General features: G+C 46.8%; 1 protein-coding gene across 2 annotated transcripts in view; it reads right to left on the bottom strand.

The window, feature by feature from the left end:
• The window catches only part of LOC146809889 (manganese-dependent ADP-ribose/CDP-alcohol diphosphatase-like), a 192798-nt gene that overhangs the window by 76429 nt on the left and 98665 nt on the right, over nt 1–17704 (bottom strand). For both annotated transcript variants that reach the window (XM_085616749.1, XM_085616750.1), the window contains one exon: nt 14839–15451. In XM_085616749.1, the coding sequence (XP_085472875.1) occupies nt 14839–15427 (589 nt within the window). In that variant the 5' untranslated portion in view covers nt 15428–15451. The remainder of the gene's footprint in view (nt 1–14838; nt 15452–17704) is intronic.

Genomic DNA, 17704 nt, shown 5'->3' with positions numbered 1-17704 from the left:
GAGCGTGTCCCTAAGCCTCCAGGAGTATGATGATTGAGAGGTGGGGGAAACAGCAATTTTGCAGTCAAGGCTGCATGGTCTGAAAGTGCCTGGGGTTCGATTACTGAGCTCTGTGGAATCAGGAGGAGAGACCGAGTCGCTAAGAAGTAATCTAGCCTTACATATGTCCCCTGGGCGTGAGAAAAGAAACTGTAGTCGAGTGTATGGGGATGAAAATGCCGTCACAGGTCCACCAACCCCAAGTCATGTAACCACTGGCGGTTAGTGTCAGAGAGAGCCCCTGTTTGTTCCTGCCTTTGTGCTGAGCGGTCAAGCTGGCTGTCGAACACGATGTTCAGGTCGCCCCCTATAAGAATTTGCCAGTCAGGTGTAGATGACAAGTCCCCTATCGCCTTACGTAAGAATGTCTCCTGGCCTTCGTTCGGAGCATAAATGGTGGCTAGTGTTAGTGTGTGCTCCCCCACGGTCACAGAGAGCGCCAGGAGCCTCCCTCTAATCTCTGACACCTTGACACCCACCTTCCCAGGGAATGTACGTGTGACAAAAATGGCGACCCCAGCCTTCTTAGTGGGAAGGGAAGAGAAGTATTTCTATGGGAAGGCGTTAGGGCGCATTCTATGTGTGTCGCTGGACAGCAAATGAATCTCTTGTAGCAAACATATATGGGCTCTGGAATTTTCCAAATAAGACAGGATAGCTCTGCGTTTAATGGGGTTGTTAAGCCCTTTCACGTTCAACGTCGGGATTATGTTACTCATCTACGTAGGTGGGGTGGGTGCTACGCGCTGCAGGTACAATAGGGCCAGTCTAACCACTAATAGCCGTGCCCCGCAATATCCTAGATAGAGTACCCGTAATGTACAAGGGTCGCGCATCTGTGCACAGGTTGGGGGAGACGCAGCAGGGGGGAGGAGATCCCAATGATGAAAATAACAAAACCCCCATTTAAACGAAAACATGAACATAATACTAAAGAACTAGAGTCAATGTCCAAAGCGTCCTGCTCTTAGGAAAAAGAGAGAAGGGTACCTGTGGCCCGTGGCTGCCCGCTCCCACCAGGTAGGGCCTATGAATATATTGTCAATACCATCGGCATAGGGCAAGTTCAAAGTATCAGAATGCAGTTGGTGTGAGTTCTGCTTCATTCCGAAGATGTCCCTGTGAGGGATGATAGAACTGCTTGCCGCTCCTTGGCCATAGTGTCTGGGTCAGGGCGTGTCGCCGGACTCGGGGGCTTAATGGTAGTCCATCCATGGCCGATCCGGTGTCTGCGGGGGCGGGAGTCATTGCAAATCTGGTGTGTTGCGGGTTCTGCAATGCCCAAGAGTTTGTAGGCCGCTGGGAGTGAGCGGAGTTGCCTCAATTCCCCCTTGTAGGGAAAGATCAACCTGAACGGCCAGCTTCCCGGAAATGGAGTTTGATCGGCCGAAAGGACTTGCGTTTAAGCAGAGTGGATGCAGCCAGGTCCTGGTATAGTGTTGAGTTTCTGCCCCTGGTATGTAAAGTCTGGGTGTCGCCGATACTCGTGGAGGATCCTCTCTTTCAGCTGATAGTCATGAACACAGGTCAGTATGTCTGCCGGGGGCGCAGATGCTGCTCTCCGTGGGCCTACCTTGTGAGTGCGATCCAGCTTGACCAGGAATTCTGCGGGTTCTCCGTGGATATAGCGGAAGAGGCCCCCCACCAGCACCTCGATGTCGCCGTCACCCTCATCATGCGCCATGCCTCGGATGCAGATGTTGTTCCACCGGGACCTATTTTCTAGATCATCGGTGTGGGCCTGTAAGTCCAGATTCTGTTCTTGCAGCCTTAGGACTTCTTGTTGGAGGTTCTCAATTTCCTCGTCACGGCGGGTTTCACACTCCTCCAGTATATGAACTCGCTCTCCCAGGGAATCCACATCGTGGCGTACGTCTCGTAGGTCAGACAGCAGTTCGCGTTTCATTGTGGACAGATCGTCTCGGAGAGAGGAAAAAAGAGACACTGGGAAGAATCAGCTGACCAGAGCCTCCAAGCTTTCACTCCCCTCCGTCTCGTCCGTGCGCCCTGCTCCCGGCTGGCTCTCTGACTGCTGTGCTGATTTGAATAAGAGGTCTTTCACTGACCTGTCCTTCCTGCCCTTCGGGGCAGCCATGACTCCTGCACGTGCAGGGCTCGCCACTGGGGTGAGGGCTGGGAGTACAGGGTTCAGCAGGTGGGGGAAGCTGTGAGGAAGAACTGAAGGGCGGTGTCACAACTGGAGGCAGTCGGCCACGTGCTCCCTCACATGGGCCCCCCTGCTCTCGCCTCGGACCCAGCACCGTCGGACGGGAGTGCGGTGGATACCAGAGGCCTGCCGCCAGGGCCCTACTGTCTCAGTGCCATTGCGATAGTGCTTTCTTCCTGGCTAGGCCACCATGCGATGTGCTGGACTGATCCGGGGGCCCCACTGCATGTAAGGGAGCTGGTGTAAATAGCAGTGACCCTGGGGGCCTCTGGAACAAGGCCGGTGGGTGGAGAGGCACCGCCAAGACCCCCTGCTGGGAGCGGTCGCGTCTGCAGATGATTCTATGCCCGGGCCAGGCCTCAAAATTGCTTCACCCGCTCGAGTCCCTCTACCAACCTCTGGATATGTGACAACGCTGTCCGTCTAAACAGGCCTCCTGGCAATGCACTGTTCCATCTTGGGCCCTCCGCCTGGATGATGAATGCTCCCGTCAGTAATCAGTGACCCTGGGGGGCCTCCCAAGCCAGGCCAGAGTGAAAAGGCTAAGCCAGGAACCCCTACTGGGATTGCTCGCGTCTGTGGGTGCATTCGCGCCCAACCTGGGTCTCCAAGCTCCTCCGTCCGCACATGCCCCTTCACAGGCCTTTCCCCGAGATCAGCTCCAGACCTGGGCTCAGAAGGGCCATCAGGCCTTCATCGATGGGCTAACCGTCGGGCTCTCCAAGTGTGGGGGGGTGTAACAGGGAGCAGTGTTAACAGGGTGCCTCGCGGGCCGTAGGCACAATGGCTTCTCCCCCACCAAGCTTCCGGAGTTGAGGCCTTCTTTCGCCTGCGAAGCCGGGGCCTCGCGTGATGTTTGTGGCCCGGGTCCCCCTTCACTCGGCGCTATGTGGGCTCACCCTCTGTCTCGCTGAGAGGACTCTCTACAGTCTTCACGTTGCGGCTGCCCCACAGACCATGCAGGGACCGCCGTGGGTCGCCGATTTTTGCCCTCTATGCTGGGATCTTCTTGATCCCTCTCCGGGCGCCCAGCAGCTCCGCAAGAGTCGCCCCGCTGCAGCGTCAAAACTAGCACCGCTACCTCGATGTTGTCGCCTCAGCTTCCCAGTAGTGCAGCGCTACTCGCAGGAGGATTTCTGAAAGTGCCGGCACCAACTTGCCGCCGATATTGCCGCGTAGGGCCCGGTGGGAGCGGAGAGCTCCGCAGTTACGTCCTACCAACACACCATCTTGGCCACGCCCACTAACGTCTTCTTTTGGGAGGAGATCACTCATGGATACAATATTCTCCTGGCCGAAAGAGATTGGCCACCTGACTTCGTAATAAATTGCCCAAAAAGGGAAATGGGGATTTTACCAGCCTTTTTCCACCTCGGTCCAGAATCAGTTACACATTCATACACCAAGGAGCAGGCTCTGGCGCTAGCTGCTGCGTTATACGCCAACCATGTGGGGTGGGATGACGGTTCATCTTATCATGACATTCCATCGAGGACAACCCCACAACCTCAAAGATAATATCCAATAACAAGAAGTTAGGAAAATCCTAGAACAACATGAACATCAAGATGTAATAGAAAGTTGCACCTCTTCAATGAATAAACCTGTTTCCAGTAGTGAAGCCAGATGATTCATATCGGCTAGTATTAGATGACAGACATTTAAACAAAATGCACATTTGCATTACAAAGCACACACAGTGGCACACCAATGAAAAATATTGTGCAGAAGAAAAACAAAACAACACTAGATATCTCTAATGGATTTTTCTTCCAAAATTTAGCGCCTGTAAGCAGATATTTGACAGCCTTTACTGCGCTAGATTCTCAGAAACAGTTCTGCTGTTTACCACAAGGGTATAAGAATAGCCCTGGGCTGTTTTCAGCCAGAGTCACAGACCTGCTTGAAACTTTTGACCATCAGGCAATGACATATATTTGATGGACAAAGACCTTATGAAACACTTGACCAGAGTGGACCGCATAATCCTGGTGTTTGCTCACACGGACCATAGATTTAATTTATAAAATCAAAGATCACCCACCTCAGAGCCCTATTTTTGAGGTAAAGAGTTGTCAAGTGAGAGAAAAAGTTTGGTGATCCATTTTTTAGAAAAATATGTGTTGCTCCAACCCCCTACGACTCTAAAAATATTGCAATCCATATAAGGATTCCTAAATTTTGGCAGAACATACATTCCAGATTATGCAGAACGTGTCAAACCATTCTACGACTTAATATGTCCAGACTTCCCAAGTACACACTAGACGCAGGAACATACGGAAAATGTATCGTCCATTCAAGATGACATGATAGCTTCCAAACACCTACACACACTTGTAAACAGTACAAACTTCGTGATCCATGTTACAGCAGGTACATCAGTGTATACATATGTAAAGTTCAATGAAGGTGACACATTATCATTAGCATATAAATCACATTTGTATACTAATGCTAAAATGCATGTTGCACCTACTGAAAAAATACTGACAGCAGTACAAACTGCTGTAGTGAGAGAGCAAGCCATGGCTCCAGGAAAATGCATATTGTTGTGACCCCAGAACCGACTTTAGAGGCAGTTACCAGAGCAAGCGTTCCGAACGCTAAAGCTCTGCATCCAAGATGGATACAATGGGCAAACTCACTCACTGCAACAGATGTAGATTACAGATTTGACTCCACTACAAACACAAGCATTTCTGCAGTACGAACAAGAATATCCTCTGCCTAATGAAATAATGTCTCTAGGTCACTAGAACCACATCATTTATACTGATGGTTCTACTCAGCCTGCCGTAGGTACAAAGCACCAATGCTCAGCTGCATGCGCAGCTGTAAAAGAGCGTATGCATGATGGAGCTTTCCATGCTGAAAAAACCTATACGTAGTCACTAGGTGATAGCACAGCACAACTGGCAGAACTAAAAGCTCTAGTACTAACACTACAGAATATGGATGCTGGATTCCCCACACTTATAGTGTGTGATTCGTATTACTGTGTGCAGTCATATAATGAGTACCTACATTATGGGTTCCATAATGAATTCAGAGATTTAAAAGGCTGCACAGTAAAGCAAAAGCTGCTTTGGAAACAGGTGGCGAAGCTGAAAGAATGTTTGCCACAAGCTCATATAATTCACACACTGAGTCATCAACGTGTTGGTGTCTACGTTGCAGGGAATTCAATGGCTGATTAAGCTGCAGAAGCAGCAGTTTGCACTGCCACGGTTGTGGCAATCACTCGTTCTAGAACCAGGATAGATAGAGACATCATAGTGGCGTCAATACTGCTTGCAATGACACACACGTGCTGAAAGGCTTTTGACTCAAGTACTCCTACAAGTTAGAAGCACAAAATACATCTTATGTTCAGATTCCAGGAGTGGGGGACAGAGTTATACCAAACAGTGATCACAGACTGGGATTAATTCTAGCTGCACATAAGGGTCTGGCTTCTGCACACGCAGGGTTGGATGCTACAATTTCATAATTGCAACAACGCTATTGGTGGCTAGGTCTTTAAAAGCAGACCAAGGACTTTAACCTCAGGTGCAACATCTGTAAAGATGAAGGGTTCCACTGTGGGGCATCCACCTCAGATGCCTCTGTTGATTTCAAACAAGCCATTGTCTTGTGTTTACTTGGACCATTTCGGCCACCTATCATCAAACGGGGCTTGCAATTATATCTTGGTGGTCGTGACTTCCTGCTCTTGATTCCTTTGGGTCTGGCCACAGCGATCGCCTGATGCCTGAACTGTTATAAAGGATTTGCGGGTCTTCATCGGGACATACGCAGTTGGCACACTACATTCATTCTGACCAGGATCTAGCATTTAGCTCTCTAGCTTACAAAGAGGCTATGGAAAGTTTGGGTGTGACCCTCTGTTCGATGTCTCCCTATCATCCCAAGGGAAACGCAGTAGTGCAGAGGAAAAACTGTGACTTAAATTAGTCTTTAACAGCGAGGGTCCTAAGCTTTGGTCACAGTTGGGTCCATCACCTATATGGGTCCAGAGGGCTTTGAACAATATGCCACGAACGAACCTGAATGGTTAAAGTCCCTATGAGATTCTGTTTGGGGTTAGGATGTGGGTCCCAGACCTCAACAATGCCAGCACAGTTGTGGCGGAAACACCATTTGAGATCAATGAACCTTTGGCTGTTTTACAGGAACTGAATGATTTCTGGGACGAACAAAACAACGTTCAAGTAAAACGCACTGGAGAAGTGAAGGTGGTTCCGGCAAGCTCTGGCCGCATCCCTAAAGTCAGAGCACCTGTGCCTGTCCAGGTTGTTGAAGGTGCACAAACTGTACTTCTTCCACCCTTTGCTAGGCGTTGAGACAAACGGTTTGTCTCCATTGATCTGATCAAACCATACTATGCGACCGATTCTAAGCAGTAAGCCGCGTGGGCTCCTGAGTAGCTACCAGTCTCCTCTTGCTACCATACAGGAGTTTCAGATGGAAGCTTTAATAGCGAACAACAACGAAGTATGTCTTCTGCCTGTTGCCAAAACAAAAAACACTGTACAGTCAACAAGTACAGAAACACAAATTTCAATTCGAAATCCTGAGAAGAACTCTGGTTTCTTCATCAATTTTAATTTCGGGACAACGCAACCACTCTGGCTCCCCCCTCATGTGCAACCACAGATCGGAGGATTCAACGGCCCCGGGGAACCGTTAAGGTGACATTGCAACAGCTGATCTGACCGGGGCCGTGACCTCCCTGTTAAAGCACACGCACTATCCCAAGCGGGGGAGACAAACTACAAAGAGGTGAGCCGCCCCTCCCCCCCACCCTGCAATGTCTTGTGGCGAGAAGGGAACAGGCAGGGGCACCCGGACGGACAGCAGATGAGCTTCCCAGAGGTCGGCTACCCCGTTGCACAAGGGAATGCCTGAATTAGCCTGGGGGTCACCAGCCAATGAAGCGGCCATGTTGGGGAACACTCCACAGCTACGCACTTCAGACCTGACAGTGCAGATGCCTGCCAAACATCTCCCCACCTCACTGATGGTCCGCACTGGAGTACAGGAACTACTGAGGGAGGCACGGAACGCGCTGCAGCACGGTCTGAGGAACCAGCTGGACAAGCACCACAGAGCATGCACTGCCTTGATGTCTGAACCACGCTCAGGGTTTCCCAGTAACACCGGGACCGGTGCTGCAGATGGAACTATGACTATGCACCCCTGGGCGGTACCATGAATGTTGTACTCACCGCGGAGACCGAACAACATGGCTGATGCCCGGTGGAGCTGTTTAGGCAGCTATAGAGGAGTTTGGCTCTGGTTCACCTCCTTGGCCATCACCTACCCAGACGGACATTGGACATAGTTTTTCCTCGTCTCCCCATTATGTTTCCTTCCCTTTACCGCCTCCTCCCTCCTTGATCCTGTGGGTACCTCCCCTTTCCAGCTTATGCGTTAATATCTCTTGTTATTATGTAATCACTGGTTTTCTCCTATGTTTATTCTTGGCACCTGTAACTGATATAATTTTGTAACATGTAACTCGCTGATCCTCATGTAAAGCGCTCTGATTCCTCCGGGTCTAGCCAGCGCTATATAAAACTCTGCAAATTAATAAATAAAAATAAATAAATAATGACTTCTCCTCCGACACTTTGGAGCAACCTCAGCCCCACCGCCCCTACCTTATGAACTGAAGGTGCAAGTTTTCAAACTTTGGCTGAAAAGAACATACTTTGTTTCTCCATGGTTACACTTTTGGGTTACAATTGCATTACTTTTCCTGGTCCTTTGGATTGGTTTGTGACAGTGTCCTTTCTAATTCTGAACGGACATTGTATCCCAGAACGCTCCGCAGTACACATGGTAAACTTGATTCTGAAACCACATGCATCATCACCTCATGAACATTTCAGCTGTTCCAGTTCTGGATGGAATTGTGTGGGATAAGGTATCATTTGATGTGTATGGTCCCACTGAAATTTTACAAATTCCACATTTGTTTAACATTTCTTTCAATTATCACCCCTAGTAGTCTTTCATTTGATTGGGACATTGATGCATTGTATGAAATGTTAAAATATCTAGAACATTCAACTGTGTTTTCTTCTGATGAGTTACATGATGGTAAGCTAACTTTGATGAGATGTTTTGTTTTCAACATTACGAACATCATTTTCTACATCAAGCCAGTATTCCACGTGACGTTTTCAACATTACACAATGGGAACATACCCCACCAAGGAGTATTTCATAAGCATTTGCAGAGAAATTTGATTATGTTTCTGGGTATGACATCTCTGACCTGGCCTCTTTTTATTATAGGCTTGCCACCGTCACCTGCAAAGAGAAATATGTTAACTGACACTAAGATGATTTACTCTACTTCTTTCCTTTCCCAACTCTCTGAACAAGGTTTCACAATAGATGTTAAGTCTATCGGGGGGACAACATTTTGGCAGGTTCAGGGAACTGAGGCTTTATTTAGGGCCTGTTTAATACCACAACAATTGATTTTCCTGAACGAAACTGTGCAACAGACGTGTCTTGGCTTCGCCAACATAAAAGATTTGAATCCGTCACGGGTTCCTACACACAATACATACATGCAATGAGGATACTATAGACAGCATGCTGTGTAACAGTAAGCATAACTCATCAGACCCCAACTGGAAGGGAAGGTTAGAGTGATCATTAGACACAAACAGATGTTAGGCTCGATTCTTAGGTAACAGTAAGGTATTCACAGCAAATAGGCCCGACATGTGATACGTGCAGACTGAACGTTCGGGCTGGTAACAACTAGTGTTGGGAAGTTGTGCCTTGATTGGCTTAAGACCTTGATACTGTCTCAGGTACAACAGCACTTGTCCCTTATGTCTGATGACCTGGAACTAAGGGACTTCTTAATGGGTCCTCAAAAACCGCGCCAAAACACTTTCTTTATGCCTTCTATAATGAGATATGGAAAATATCTCAACAGGAGGCTGCTGAAAGACTGCGCAAGACTGATAGGGCTAACTTAGAACAGGCTCTTGTAGAAGTGGACAATGGTATGACTGACTTATCCTCTAGGATATATTCCTCGTCCTCCAGGATATATTCCTCGGAAACATTGTATCATCCACAATAAATGTCATACAGCAAGACATGTGTGCATTACAACATGGACAGTCCCAATTTAGGTCAATTCTATTGTTGAGCTAGACACTACAGATACTGTGTTCTGCCCATGTCCAGTGGTGACACATTAACATCACAAATCTGTTTCACCTTACCACCTTTCAGAACAAAAGATAGCTATGACACAAAAGGGTGCAAAATACACTATGTTACAGATTGAAAGACTGGAGAAATTACCGTTTACAGTTGCCGAGGTAGCATCCTCGGATTGAATAATCCATGTGTACATTACACTACCAATCTTAACTTTTCACTTTCAGTACTGTCTACAACACCTTCAAGTTGGCAGATATGAAGCGTTAGGTGAAGGGTTTATACATGAACATTGGGAGCTTCCTTTCAAATTCTGGTGTCAGAATCGGATACTGAAGTTTTTTTCAGCGGTTCTGACTACGAGAATACTTTAAGTGGGTCCCTAGTATGCATAGATGTTTCTTTGCACGGAGTATGTGCACTTGCGAGTGTGCCCTGGACCTGTGCTTGGGGTCGCAATTGGTTGAACCTTTGGATGTACACGTACTGATGGACCCACTAAAGGTCCATTTGTATAGCTGTCCCTTGTGGATTCCATCGTTCCCAGCCGTGTTGTATGAGCATCCCTGGGTTGCCTTCACGCCTGGTGTTTGGATCTTGGCTCTGTCTCGACATAACATCAATTGGCTGTCCTAGCTCCCGCAGAATGCGGCTGCTGCTGTGGGGGTTGGATGGGAACCTACTTGTTCTATCAACTTACTCCGAGGTGTGCCTCTGGGATCATTGTTTTCAGGACACTGGGAGCAGAAATATTTCATCTACCACTCGGAGCGCATAAGCATCTGGCTCTTCCATGTGGTGGGAACCTTACTATTCGGCCTGATTTTAACTTCCATATTTCTTTTAAATTGCCCTACATTTTATTACTTTTATATATATATTTTTTAAGACATATTGGGGCATATGTATGTATAAACGGTTTTGCGAGTCCTTAATAGCGATTTTTAGCGAATCGCTATTAAGGACTCGCAAAATGGAATGTATGTAGGAATCGCAATATTAATTGCGATTCCTTAATATTCCTTAATTGCAAAAAAGGACACCCTGTTGCACCTCTGAAATATGTATGTGTGCACATGTGGCGCACCTACATGCCCTAAGGGCATGTAGGTGTGCCACATTGCACTTTGAAAAATGCAAAAAAGGGCATTTTTCAAAGAAATCGCAAATTACCACCAACTTGAAGTTGGTGGTAATTTGCGATCTTAGGGCAAAATCGCACAACTTGGGTGCTTCCTGTATTGCATTTAAGGAATCGCAATTTGCGATTCCTTAAATGCATTCGCAAAATAGGGAATCACACATTTTGCGATTCCCTAATTTGCGAGGGCCTTTTGGGATGATACATCCCAAAAGGCTTTTACCCGTTCGCAAACTGGCCGATTCTGAGAATCGGTCCATTTGCGAACGGGAAATGGGCTTGATACATATGTCCCATTGACTTTCTTTATGCTTTGGGTCTCCAAATAAAAGCATGAGTACCTGTTTTTAGCATTTTAATAATTATTTTAACATTTGACTTGTAGCAATTTCCTTTACAAATGCTGTTGCATTTTTAGTAACAGGATTTATTCTAGCTTTAGATAGCTCCTTAGCCGAGTTATGTCCTAGGAATGAGTGTCATGTGTCCCAGTTAGGCCTAGTAGGAAACGTTGCCAATTTCCACTTTTGACACACATTTGCAATACTTTGGGTTTGTTTCCTGGAAACACCGACCTCACTTACATGAATCAACTTCACAAGAACACTATCATATTGCCTTGGCATTGTTTACAAGGCCTACATGTATGTTGTGCAAATCTGTTGTTATTTATGTCCATATGGCAACACAGTTATCTAAAGAAGACAAACAATGGCAGCTTGATCACAATCTCGGCTCAAAGCAAGGATGCCTCTTTCTATATATATACATCTGTTTCCGGTCATTGTCAGAGGAGGTACTTCTGCTGACTTTGAGAGGTCCCTACATGCTGAATGAAGCTTTCGCCCAGCAGCTGACTGACATTTCCATGAGTGGTGTCCAGTTTGTGACCAAGACAGGGTCCTACATTCTTACCTACCAAGTAATAGGGTGTGGTCATCCAACAGGGAGGTTTCTTGGCAGAACATACACACACACCCTAGACATATAGATAAGGGTTTTGCATAGTAGGAGTACGCAGAATTGGTATATTATTTTACATGCTTGCATATATACATTGTTTCAGCACAATGGTGGAACTTTTCATTCTGTTCACTGTCCTGACACTTATAACTTTCATCTGTTTCTGTCTATTGATCATTGCAGCACATATTTTCTATACAAGAACCACTTCGATTCAATAAACATTGAAAACTTCCTTTTGTGTATTCTTTGTATATTTCTCTGAGTAAAAGAGAGATCGATTGTATGAGCAAAGGGTTCTAGGTCTGTCACCATGGTACCTGAGGGAAAAGGGTTGTCATGTTCAGTGGTTGCCAGAGCTGTTCACTCCCTGTATAGGGCACTGTGAGCTAGCTGGTCCAAGGGACAACATACTCTGTGGGGGAGCACGGAATCAGTCTGGCACCATCCAAAGTTTATGTCGTCCATAAACGTGCAGTTCCTACTGATTAGAGGAAACTACACAAGGTCATTCTAGGGCACTCCACAGGATATCATCATTCAGTTTCCATAGGTGGCTTTTGAGTCTGAAAATCCAACATTGTTCCCTCTGGAACAGCAAAGTCTTTTTTTTTGATAATCAACTTTTTATTGGCATTTCGTAAGTAAAACAAAACAAAATTCAACGCACATAAGCATCGGTACATAATCGCCATGAGCAGCAACCACAGCAACAGCAAAGTCTTTAGGTTATCCATATGAGTGGTATAGTGGGGTTTGTCTATAATAACTCATCTGACTTCCTCATTGGTGTGTAGGTACGATGAAAAATGTCTGGTCAGTTTTGTGTTTGAGTTTTTTGCATCTCACAGAGCTGTGGTGTTTAACTACCCTGGTTTTAACCTTGCGGGTAGTCATACCCACATACTGGAGATTACAGGGACAAGTGATAAGGCAGATAACCCCACTGGTGTTTCAATTTGTATGGTTATGCAACACCCATAGGGTCCTAAGTCCTAGTTCCCCTGTCTGGGTCCTGTAGCCGGCCTGCCCTCCATCGTGTTCGGCCTAAACTTTGACTGTGCACCGTTCGCTCACGATCTCAAGTAACCTTTTGAGCCCTAGTGGCTTCTAAGCACTGCTTTCCCATTTAATCTTTACAAATTAATATCTCGACTTCTACCTATTGGATTTTTGTCATTTTATCTTGTTTTAATCAGAAATATTCTCTATTTTTCTAAACCTGTGTGGAGTCTTTTTGTGGTGTTTTCATTGAGTTACTGTAATTTAAGTGTTACACAAATACTTTACACATTGCCTTTTAAGTTAAGCCTGACTGCTCTGTACCAAGCTACCAGAGGGTGAGCACAGGTTAATTTAGGGTGTGTGTCTGACTTACCTTGACTAGAGTGGTGGTCCCTACTTGGACAGGGTGCAAACCTCTGCCAACGAGAGACCCCATTTCTAACACTGTGTAATAGGATTTACCTCCTCACTGGACTGTACTGCTGGATGCTCGCACCAGTTAGGCAGCCTCCCAAATACTGTCTCCCAGTTCTCGGATGGCCTGTATCTTCCTACATACATTTGTTGGTTGCACAGCTAGGAGCAGCAACTTGAGACCGTATCTCACTTCTTATTTCGGTCTGATCATACATAAGGGATCCCTGCTGCTCCCTCTCACATCACTCCCACCTCACGTAGACTGATTAACATTTCCAAAGACTCATTTGCACCCCCTCACTCCCTCATTGGTCTCTTACAATATTAGAAATGTTTTCAGGGGTCAGACATTAACCCACCTTTCAGCAAGCTGTAGTGTTCTGTACAAGTAGCAAAGGTTGGCACCATCCATGCTGCCATCCCACGACTGAGACCTCTTCTGGGGTTTCACACAGCGAGATCCTTAGAGGCTGACAGATGAACCTGCACCTCTTTTACTGCATATATCTAGTGGCTCTCTTACCCCACAGAGTTGCCCACTGTATGCACCCCATTATCCCTACTGATTTTCTGCTTTTCACTATTGTGGTCTAGGTCTCGGTGGCCTCTTGAGGCTTGAGAGTGAGCAGAACCCCTATGTTACGAGTAAGATTACCCCTCACTCTGCCGCCATCACTAGTGTGCACATTGGTGGAGTGTACTTGTCTCATTTCTTTCACTCAGTTCTATGCACTTCATTTTAGCAGTATACTTTCACATTGTTGTCATGCTCTTGAATGCTTTTAATTAATCTCTGTTTCCAATATTCAGTACAATGGTGGACCCCATAACTAAGGCATTGTGGGCTATCTTCTGTATCACCTGGTATACTACCCTGAGGCCATGATCAGGTTTTATAATTGTTGTTGCAGAGTGACTGTACAACTTTGGTCTTGACGAATGCCCCTGAACCCCATGTAGGGTCACTCCACGGCAGAGACATGTTGACTTCGCATAGGTAGTGTTCTTTCCTAACTCCCTGTCACTTCTCACTTTTTTTTAACCCTATCCTCTGGGGGCACCAAAATAAAACTGATATTCAGCCACAAGGAGATACTTTTACTCACCCCACACTTTTTGTATACATATGATAGCACTTTGCCCCTCACTCAAACGTACCGATCATCTAACCAAAAACTCAGCTCTCCTCCATTGGAGAGTTGTAGCCCACACCAGGCACCATTTGGTGCAGGCATGAGGAGGGAACCCAATGATGAAGCATGTAACCCTCGGGTGAGTGGGGGTTCTTATCCTACATAAAGCATTCTCCATCTGACACCTGTAACTCCCCCCCTTTCCCTTTTTGTACCAGATGTACTTTGCATGTGCTTTATCAGTTATGGAGTAGTGCATGCCTGGTTGGGTTTCTTTCTCCCATCTCCCCTGCTGTGTGCATTAATGCTTTATAAGTATCATGGGGGAGAGAGAGTGGTGTGCCATATGGTTTGTGTGAAAATAAAAACAGGCACTACTTTTTAAATGCTCACATCTTCAGAATACCGTCTGCTGGTGTGAACACCAGTGGACAGCCCTGTGATCTGATGCCTAAAGCCAAGTGACCTCAGCGGTCGGTGAGTGAAATGGACTGTCCAAAAGCCCTTTTCTGTATATACTATATGCTTACGCATGTTGTTTTGTGTGATGACAATAGCTCCCACCAGACAGCTAAAGCTTCGTTTAGACGAGACCTAAAAAGTAAAGACAACACCAGGAGATCATATTAAATCTTAGAAAAAACCTGGCTAAATTGTGACAATGTAACAACCTAGTAACTATCTTTCTCTTTGTCTTGTGCAGCAAAATTCGGTCATCAAATTATCGCCCCTGCCAGTGTACGAACAAAGCTATTATTAAACAAAAGTAGACTTACCGGAGTCATGAAGATCTTCGTTTTTATTTTTGTCTTTCAAAATCTTCAGGGAATACTGGTATTTTTCTTTGGATTTTTCCCGCCCAATCACGCTGAGGTCATAGGTGTCGATGATAACGAAACGAAACTTGGGGAAAGGACTGAAGTGGTAAGCATAAAAATCTTCCCCATCATGGCGCAAACTGGGAACTGTTTCGTCTTCTCGTTGTTTAGAACTGAGCTTAGAGGTGTTCAAATAGTCTCGGTTAAAGTTGTAAAACTCATGGTTCCCCCAAACATGGTGGAAGGGGGCTTTGCTTTTATCCATTTCTCCTAAAACAGTCTGAAGCGACAGGTGTGAGGTTAGGTAGCATGCATTAAAGCCGTCTATGACGTCACCGAGCTGCAGGATGAAGCGTGGGGGGACAGGCTGCTTATTCCATTCATCAATCGCACTTCTGAGCAGAGCCAGGCTGTGTCTGTAGTACCGCGTTCTTGTCTGTTGGAAGTTGCTGCCATCATCTTTGTCCATATATTGAACGTCTGCTATGATTCCAAAAGTGAAGCTTGGCCAGGGGCATCCTGCGCGGTCACTCGGTTCGGGGTCCATAACGCTGCCAGCAGTCCAGGACACCTAGACAAAATCGTATAGAGACCGAATGAAACAGTAACCTCAGAAATAGGGAGACAGAAATGACTAGTTCATGGATACGTTATCTTATTATTCTATTTAACTGATGGTAGAGTTTCACTCGTGCTTACAGGTGGGCGAGCCAATATAGGCGCGAGCCGGCACTGGCTCTGCCGCGTAACTCTGACTCGCTAGCCAGTGGCGTAGCAAGGGGGCGCGAGCCCTAATACGAGCATGGAAATACACCTATCTGCTAGTTTGGTAGTAAAAACAGCAACGATTAGGGTAAAATGGGGCCCCTCCGACCGGTGGGCTCCGGTGCCAGTGCAACTGCTGCACTACCGTAGCTACTCCGCTATGTAAGCGAACTGTGAATCTATAGCTTCGGCGTCCCCTGCAACTCTCTCTTACACTATCCCATCATTCTTCAAGACCCTCTGGACAATGAGCAGCGCTGCAGGTTATTTATTTTCTACAATCAAAATGCAAAAAGCCTGCGGCACTGGTCACCCCGTGCTCTGTTGTCCTCTGGGGGTTTGGAGAATGATGTGATAGCGTCCAAAAGGGATGCTGAAGAGCTTGGAAGGATGTCAAAAACTGTCCGCTGGCTGGGGGCACTACCCTACCCCAGGGAACACAGGGCCTGCTGTACAAACAAAGGGCCTCGTTTATGATGCCACTAGCAGCACTGTTGCGCCGCCGCTTCACTTTTTTAGACGCTCCGGAGGCACACTGTGCCGCAGCATATTTACAAGGCCACACAAAGCCACTTTGTATGGCTGTTCATGGCCTTGCAATAGCTTTATTTCTCCTCGTTTTTAGGTCTCGCCTACGCAGCGCGCATACGCTGCATAGGAAAGAGACCTTTAGAAATCGCTCCAGGCTTGCAGCCAAACACGTGCACGCGTTCCATTGCCTTCAATGGCAACGCGAGCGCCGCCATATGGTAGCAATTATCGCTCCCGCAAGTAAATCGCGCAGGCCCCCCTCCTCCCCCCTGCTTCTAGCGCGCGCGCGCACACACACAACTCCAGGGCTTTTTTTTTTTTTTAACTTTAAGCGCGAGGCGCGCCTGTGGCCAATGCTTGTTTTTCTTCTCACCCTTAAGAATGATGCACACTGTGTGAATCTCGCCCACAGAGGACGCCTAATTATGCCTCAAGTGAGTAGCACAGGCTGCGTTTTCAGCAGAAGTCCTAAACGAGCACTTAAGCGGTAATGCCTCTGAGTAGCGCGCGGTGGGCTTTGAAGACAGCTCTGTATCCTGAGCGCTGTGCGGAGCTGGTAGCGGCCTTACAGAAGCCACGTTAGGCCATTATTGTCCATGATCGCCTTTAACTTCCCTCGTCGGTTCCTTCTGTTGTGGACTGTAGGAAAGTGATGTGTAATCTAAAGCAACGTGCCCTTGTTTGTTTTTAATGTACTGATTTAAAACCTCGGGGCTTCCTGCCATTATACCTTCCGAAGAGAGAGATGGCCCTGGAATAATTCATGGCACTTTATAATTACCTATTTTTCTTCAGGGCCTGTGCTGTTTCCCTCTCGCACGCGCCTTTCGGTTTTGCCCGAAATTATAATTTATTTATAATTTATCAGGGCGAGGGACATTTCTGGGAAGAGAAGGCTTGCTTCCCGCCAGCCGCCTCTGGGATTCGTGTATCTGTTTCCTCCTGAGGGAGGGATGCGTAGAGTGCGAGAGGTAGAGCGCAGCCACGGGTTCTCACATAAATCACACATCTGCTGGGAGTGAAGAAAGGCAACAGCTGTTACGAGCATTGGCATTCTGAATAACGATGCCTTTTATTTATGTTTTTAGAACAAAAACAAATATAAAAGGCATTATTATTTGCAATGTCAATAGCTCAAACTCGCGTAAATGCAAGACCTATTGCATTGCAAATGCTTTTTCCTCTTCTGTGTGAACACATTGACAGAGGAAAACACCTTGTGACTTTTTTTTGTTCAGGAAGGTATCCCTTCCTGTACAAAAACAATCACCTCTACAACGCAAACACCATTGCACCATGGCGCAAGGGTGCCTGCGTTGGCGCATGGCAGCCCATTGGGCGCCAGCGCAGGGTAAAAGGGCACGAATACACCATATCTCATAGATATGATGCATTCCTGCCCTTTTCTTTTGATGCAGGGCAGTGCCGCAAGATTAATTGCGGCACTGCCCTGCGCCAAAACCTCATAAATGAGGCCCAAAGGCAGGGGCAATGGGGTATTCCCTATATATATTTAAGAGCGAAAGAA

Source organism: Triturus cristatus, chromosome 7 (assembly GCF_964204655.1).
Source record: "Triturus cristatus chromosome 7, aTriCri1.1, whole genome shotgun sequence".
Classification (NCBI taxonomy): domain Eukaryota; kingdom Metazoa; phylum Chordata; class Amphibia; order Caudata; family Salamandridae; genus Triturus; species Triturus cristatus.
The sequence above is the reverse complement of the archived record's forward strand: the minus strand, read 5'-3'. Positions and strand labels throughout refer to the sequence as shown.